Source organism: Octodon degus, unplaced genomic scaffold (assembly GCF_000260255.1).
Source record: "Octodon degus isolate 3935 unplaced genomic scaffold, OctDeg1.0 scaffold00008, whole genome shotgun sequence".
NCBI classification, from domain to species: domain Eukaryota; kingdom Metazoa; phylum Chordata; class Mammalia; order Rodentia; family Octodontidae; genus Octodon; species Octodon degus.
In genome coordinates this window covers 1,280,096-1,287,282 of record NW_004524584.1, presented here as the reverse complement: position 1 = coordinate 1,287,282, position 7,187 = coordinate 1,280,096, and the positions used below count along the sequence as shown (strand labels likewise).

General features: G+C 46.9%; 1 protein-coding gene across 1 annotated transcript in view; it reads right to left on the bottom strand.

The window, feature by feature from the left end:
- Positions 1-5,492: 5,492 nt before the first annotated feature.
- The window catches only part of Rbp1 (retinol binding protein 1), a 25,760-nt gene continuing 24,065 nt past the window's right edge, over positions 5,493-7,187 (bottom strand). The window contains exon 4 of the mRNA XM_004624974.2: positions 5,493-5,736. Coding sequence (XP_004625031.1) covers positions 5,683-5,736 — 54 coding nt within the window. The 3' untranslated portion in view covers positions 5,493-5,682. The remainder of the gene's footprint in view (positions 5,737-7,187) is intronic.

Here is a 7,187-nt window from a genome sequence, read left to right as displayed (position 1 = left end):
CAGCAGAGAATGATCAGCCTCTCTGGGTCTGAGTTTCAGGTTCCTGGGAGAGATCACCCAACTCACCCTCTTGAGTCAGGTGGTCCTCTGTCCTTGTACAATCAGGAATGGCTGATGGACTAGGCTGGAAGTGAGCAGCAGCTGCCTTTCTCTTCTTACCATACAGATGAAGGGCTTGTCTCAGGTAAGAAAAGGCCATGAGACAGGCAGAATCCTCTAAAAGGTGTAGCATTCAGAGTTCTTAACTGCAAACAGAACCTTCCTGTGGCTCTCATGTGGAAAAGAAAATTATCACAAAATATTGTAATTCTCACAAACTTCTAGAAGGCAACACATCAGGGAATAATACACAGTGTAGTCGGCGCACTACTCAGTGTCCACTGATAGTTTAGAGCTCCTGACACTGGACACCAGGAAGCAGGAGTTCTGCCATGGTGCACTCCCAAAGCAATTCTGTGGCCACACAATTGACATTCCTGGCATGGTTTCTCCCCAAATCTCTTTACTGGGGTGCATCAGATTGAAGATATCTTGTGTTTATGCCTGGAGCATGGTTACAAGTGGGTTAGGAAAGGGGATTCTTCCTCCTATTAATACCTTGGAGAAACAGAATTCCTAATGAAGGGAATTCCCTGAGCATGGGGAAACTCTTCACAAGATTAGGGTTTTAACATAAATATTACAACATGAATATGTCATATTTATGGCCAACACATACTTCGCAAATCAAAGACAGTGCCCCCACCAAGAATTAAGAGGAGGATATTGATGAGAGGTGGATTAATGTGCACTGAATTACACTTGGAGGAGTAAGTTCTAGTGTTCTGTTTAATTTACACCTGTTGAAGATCAGTAGCACCCTAGTTCACAGAGCTATACTTAAAATAATTTACTATATATTTCCAAATAGCTAACAGAGAAGATTTTGAGTGTTCCTAGCGATAAGGAATAGTAAAAAGGTTGGGGTAATGGACATGCTAGCTGTCTGATTCTGTCAGCACACATTATTGTCATGTGTTGAAATACCACACTACCCCATAAGTACGTGTTATTGTTATTGTGTATTAGTTTTAGAAAGAGGCAGAGTCAGGTGTTAGAATTTCAAAAAGGCTCTCCAATGAGGTGTGCAGCATTTGGGAAGGAGAGACGTCTGGCCCAAACATCACATCCTACAGGGCTTCTCAGCTTTTGACTGTACCTCCAAACGAAGATACACAAAGAGGTTGCAGAGAGAGTGTTGGGATAGGGTGAAGTGCATTTTCCCCTTCTTAATTTGCACACTGTGAATGGGCCACACTGCCCCAGGTACTCCACACTTTCATACATGTTATGGACTCTATAATTATCCTGGAACCAGCACTACTTAATTATATTACATTGTATTTTACGTGCTATTTAATTTGATGTATGTAATCATTAAAAGTCGAAACTTTTGGGGCTGGCAAGATGGCTCAGTGGACTGAAGCACCTGCTTAGACAAGTGCAGGGACCATGGTTCTATCCCCAGCACCACAAGCCACACTAACCTCGCCCCCAGGGCTGGCTGAGCCACCCAGAGTCCGGGCTTAGGGGTGTATGCCTGTCCCAGCGCTGGGCAGGATGAAAACAAGAGGGGCATCATGAGTCCGAGCTGCATAGTGAGACCCTGTAACAACCAAATACATAGATAAAAAAGACGTAAGTTTTGTAATTTTGACTTAAGATTTTCTTTAGGGATTCTAAAGGAGAAAAAGCTAACATCATGCTTGAATGGTTCAGAGCTCAAAGAAGAGCTCTTGAGGGCTACTAGTGGGGACTCCAAATTGGTTTCTGAAGGACTGGATAGGGTTTATTGTGATCTGTAGTGTGGTATGGGGAATGTCATTGTTGGCAAGTGTTCTCAGAGCAAATCAATTCCTTTTTTAAAACAGGGACATCCATAACTATTCCTGTCTTGAGTCTCATGAAAGAAAAGCTCATTCCTGTGATATAGGAGATCAGCAGGTCCTCTCTGCCCGTGTAGGTCAGCTCACCCTTCAGATAACCACTGCTCGGTGCTGGGGCTGAGAAGGTGGAGAAGCCCTTGGGAGTGCAAGGCTGTAGAAGACTGAGTTCTCCAGGTGAGGTGAGGAGGCCTGGGACGTCGCTCCTGTCCATGTTGGCACAGATAAGGGACATTTGGGAGAGCTGAACAGAGTTTAATTGCACTGCAGTGTTGAGCTGTTTAATTTGCACCTGTTAAGAACAGTAGTTAATTGAGACAGAGATTATAAATTAGGATTTCTGGACAGGTCCTTAGGGTACACCTTGTCAGAGTTTTCTTGTAGGAAGGTTTGGAAACCAACCAGAGAAAGACATGTTGAGTCTTTGGGGGTTACGGCCTGAGCTCTATCCTCTGACCACCCCTGTGATTGCAGGTCACTAGGTTTGAGCATCAGGAGCTAGCTCTAAGGTCTCAGCTAGAATTCTGTGTGTGTTGTGGGGGTCCAGAATTTGCACTTGGGCTTATGTCTCCAAGACACTCAGAGAGGCCCTCCCCTAGTGCCTCTCTCTGCTGCTGAGGTAGTGAGGGGCTTTCTTCCCTCTGAGTCAACTTTTCTGACCTCTGCTTCCTGGGCTTATTCTGAGTGGCAGCTCCTCCTTCCTTTCTCACATCCTGTGGGCAAAAAATCATGTTGATGACACCCCTGAGGTGCTCTGGCATAATTTTTCTTTGTTTAATCCACATATACACTGGCTTGATGCATGCTAAATACTGTTCAAATGTCTTTGCAAATAATTTATCATTTATCTATCATGTATTTATCAACTATGTATCATCTATCATCTACCTATATCTATCATCTGTTCCAAGTTGCTTGGATATTATTAGAGTTATTTAATTCTCAAAAAAAGTCTATAAGGGATTGTTTGCCTGGGCCGATAGATGAATAAACTGAGGCATAGAAAGGGTGCTGAGTGCTTTAGCCTCACAGAGCTAAGAAGCAGCGAAGCTGGGATCTGAACCCAGACCATGTGGACTCAGAGCTTTGTGTCTCAATCACTGCTGTCTCTGCCTGCCCTCAGCAGAGCTCTGCTGCCGCCCTGGCTGTGGCCTCCAGGCCTCCTGCCCGAGGTACTGCCCAGGGCTGTCGTCCTTTTTGAAAGTTTGAAGTTAAGTGTTGTAAATGTATTATGGCCTCAGTTAGAGCACTTTGAAATATGTTACTCCCAGATCCCAAAACGTCTAAATTCCAGACCTCTGTTCCGGATGGCAGGCCCAGCAGATTGTGTGCTGTGGTGACCTCTTTTCCACCGCCCTGCAGCACCAGGAGCCCGCCATCCTTCATCAGGGAAGTGTGCTGTGATGGCCACGTTTAGGAAATTCAGTGGGCGATTCCAGGCTTAGTGCCTGTTATGTTAGCAGGCACCGTTAGATCTGAAAACCCTTTTTGCATCCTGTGACAATGACATCCAAGTGCTGGTGAAGTGGGGAGGCTCACAGCAGTGCTCTAAAAATGGAGTGAACATCAGTGGCTGTGCTCTGGACGTGAGAGGTCCTGAAGTGGTCACAAAGAAGGCTGAACAGCTTCTGTACGCATGCGATTGCTCATTTAGCAGTGAGCCCTCTGCAAAGTACTTCAGAGAGTGCTGTGAAAACGAACAGCAGCGTTAAAGCCTAGCCCGTGGCTGTGGCTGTTGATTTGCGCACAATAAGAGACATTCCTCTCTCTCTGCATGTCCGTCTTTGGGAAGATGAACTTTGAATTAAATGTGACTGCCCTGTGCTAAGCTCCTCCTGCCCCCTCTGTCCCCTCCACTGAAAGAATGGCTGCCAGATTAATTCTGCTCAAAGGCTGATCAGGTGACTCCCCTGCTCTAACCCTCCTGGGGCTTTCTACTGCCGACTAAAATTAGTCTGAGTATTCAACTTGTCCAGTCAGAACAAGACTGAGTCTCTCCATGGGATTTGTGACTCCTGTGGGTGGGGCACAAGGCCTATAAGACTTGAAAACTAATGCCATCAGGACTGTACTTTGATGCCCGTCACCAGGACTTAATTGTGCGGTGAAGTGTTTATGTATTGGGAATGAAGGGATGATGGGGAAACTGAGTTGCTACATCTCAAATTCCCTGGATTTACCACTTGGAATGGAAGTTTGGGATTTTGACATTTTTGAACTAGGAGCTATAACATTTCAAAATGTGTTCGAAGTACAGTGGTATCTCTTGGTTCATAGCCTTTGTGTTTCTGTGGGGAAGATGGCCATAGTTGTACTGGTCACCTGCTGTGGAGTTCATAAACAGAAACAGGACCAAACTGGAGCTGGGATGGGAACCTGTGGTGGTCTACACTTTTCCAGGTGGCACTTGATCAGTGTCTGGCACACAGTAGGCCTTCATTATCTGTCAAGGAACAAATGGTCTTTATAACAATCATTGCCTGTGAGACCAAAGCTGCAAAAGTGAGAGGGCTGCAGACACTTAGGCAGTACTAGGTTTTCATTTCTGGGCCAAGGCTAGGCAAATAGAAAAAGTTACCTAACACAGAGTTTCTCTATTTTGCCACTATTAACATCTTGGGTTGGGTAATTCTGAGAGAGAGAGAGAGAGAGAGAGAGAGAGAGAGAGAGAGAGAGAGAGAGAGAACCCTTGTCACTGTAGGATGTTCAGCAGCGGCCCTAGCTTCTCACTAGTTATTGCCAAGCAAGCATCAGCGAGATGTAATGTTGTCCTGTGAATGCTGAAGTTGGGATTTGAACTTGGCTCACGTGAATCCTAACCCAGCACTACTTCCAAAAGTTAGAGGAAAGCGGGGGAGATTGTCAGGTCAACCAAGGTCCTTGCTCGTGAATCTTCCCTTTCTGATTGTTTTCAACTTCTTTGTGTTTCTTTATTCAAAGGTACAGGTAGCAATCATTTACACTTGAGTGTAAATATAAAGCTGCTCTTCCTGTTCTTGAATATCTAAAACAGTGAAGACAAACCTTTTACATCAGCTCATCAGTGGGGTAGGAATAGTCTTGGAATAAAATGTGTTTGTGACGTGCCTGAAATCAAATCCAATAGGTAACTGCCTTGATTAAGGTTCTGTCAAAGAACAAATGGTCTTTATAATGATTTTTGCCTGGGTGACCAAAGCTGCATTCTAGCTTCAGGCTGAAAATCCTATCCAACTCTGTTTCATTCACAAATGATGTTGGAGCATCTCCTTGTGTGTAGTGCAGTTACGAAGCCACTCTGCTGCCAGCCGTCCTTATCTCAGCTCCAGTTCCCAGGGGGCAGGTGTCTTCATCTGATTCTGTGGCACTCGCTACACTGTGGCTCTGGCTGGGCATGTAGTATGGATAGTACATAGTACCCAGATGACTGGACATCAGGGCACAGACGCCCCAGAACTTCACCTGTGCCCCTGGGGAAAGACATGCCAGGTACAAACTCAGGACCAAAGCTGCATGTGGGTGGCATCAGGAAAAGCTGCTTTGGAAGTCCTGGAGGAAAAAGGCAAGTGCAAAACTTCTACAACTTAGAGGTCCTAATGAGATCGCTTTTATTGGGATGACTTCATCTGAAGAAAAGGGGAAAGAATCAAAGGCAAAGAGATAGACTCTGCTAACAGATGTTTGGGTGTGGCTGGACGTTTCTGCCCGAAGCTGAGCAGAGGGGGAGCCTGGTCCCAGGCCAGGCCACTCATTCCTCCAGACCCAGGTCCTCAGCTTGGTCTCAGCGCACCTTCTTGAACACTTGCTTGCAGACCACATCCTGTACTCTCATCTCCTGAAACAAAAGCAGATGGTTGTGGGCCAGAGCAATGTCATACTTGGGGCTCTGAGCATCTTAAGGCAAGAAGTCTGAAAATAGTGGCTGTTATTGTTCTCCACAAATTGAACTAATTATTTCCTCAGAGTCAGGTGAACAGGATCGTCGGAGATCAGAATCTCTGCATCTTGTAGACAGAGCTGGCTAGGGGCACAGACGTGGCTCCCAGCTGGCAACTGGACCTCTTGATACCTCTTCTCCCCTCCCCACCCTCAAGAGGCCAGAAAGCTTTAGGAATCCAAAGCCTGAGCCCATGAGAGAGTCCATGCCGAGGCTTGGAAGGAACTGGGCCCAGATGCATGGCTCAAGGTTGCTGCAGGACAGGGCCTTGGGGTACCCTGAGGTACATCCTGGAGGCACTTGGAGTCTGGGGAGGCTTGGGTGCCATATTGTGCCAGTTATCTCAGTAGCCCAGTGGGGGAAGCTGTCTATTGCTGCCCTGAAAGCCTCCCAGGATTAGAGCCAAGACAGCTTGTTCCCTGCCCTCAGGACCAGCTCCTGCTCAGCCTCTGCTGACTGCGGCCAGGAGGCAAGGATAGTTGTATTGCCATGTCTCCTGAGATTTTTTATAAAGAAGGTAGAAATCTGAATATTTGTGTGACATTTCCTAATTTTTAAATGGTTGAAGAACTTAAAAGTCTTCTCAGGGCTGATAAACTAGACCCGCAGTCCCTTGATTACAACTTCTGGCATAGAGCCCCAGAGCTATTAAGCTGAGAGGATAACGGAGGTCACTTCATCTGACCTGTTTGCTCTGCAGCTGGGGAAACAAAGGCCCGGAAGGAGACCAGTGTAAGGTTGGGTCTTGCAGCAGAGGCCTTTTGCATTAGGGTGGCTACCTCAGGAAATAACACCCTTGTGTCTCTCCTCAGAGTTCTTTGCAGAGCTTCTGTGAGACAGGATGTCCTTATGCAGAGGAGGCTGAGGAAGTGAAGGGGCCTTCTAGTGAGTGGCCTGGGATTAGAATGCAGACTGCCTGGACTAGGCTCCTTGTGCTGATGGAAGTAGATGGGGAGTTCCCTGGGAAAGGGCAGTGATACAAGGTCTCTCCTTGGGGGACAGGAGCTCTGTTAGCTGGCCAGGAGCTCAGGGCTTTGCTCTGGATCTGTGTGTACTTTTCACAGGCAGCAAACTGAATCAAAGTGTGTTTTACCCTGAGTTCCCAGGTTGGAGGACAGGGTGAGTGGGTGAGGCAGGCTTTTCTTCCCTCAGTCCTAGGAATCCAAAGCCTGAGCCCATGAGAGAGTCCGTGCTGAGGCTTGGAAGGAATTGGGCCCAGATACACGACTCAACTGGCTGCTGCAGGACAGGGCCTTGGGATAGCCTGAGGTACATCCTGGAGGCACTTAGAGTCTGGGAAGGCTTGGGTGCCATGCTGTGCCTGTGATCATGTCTGTGCCTGTGATCAT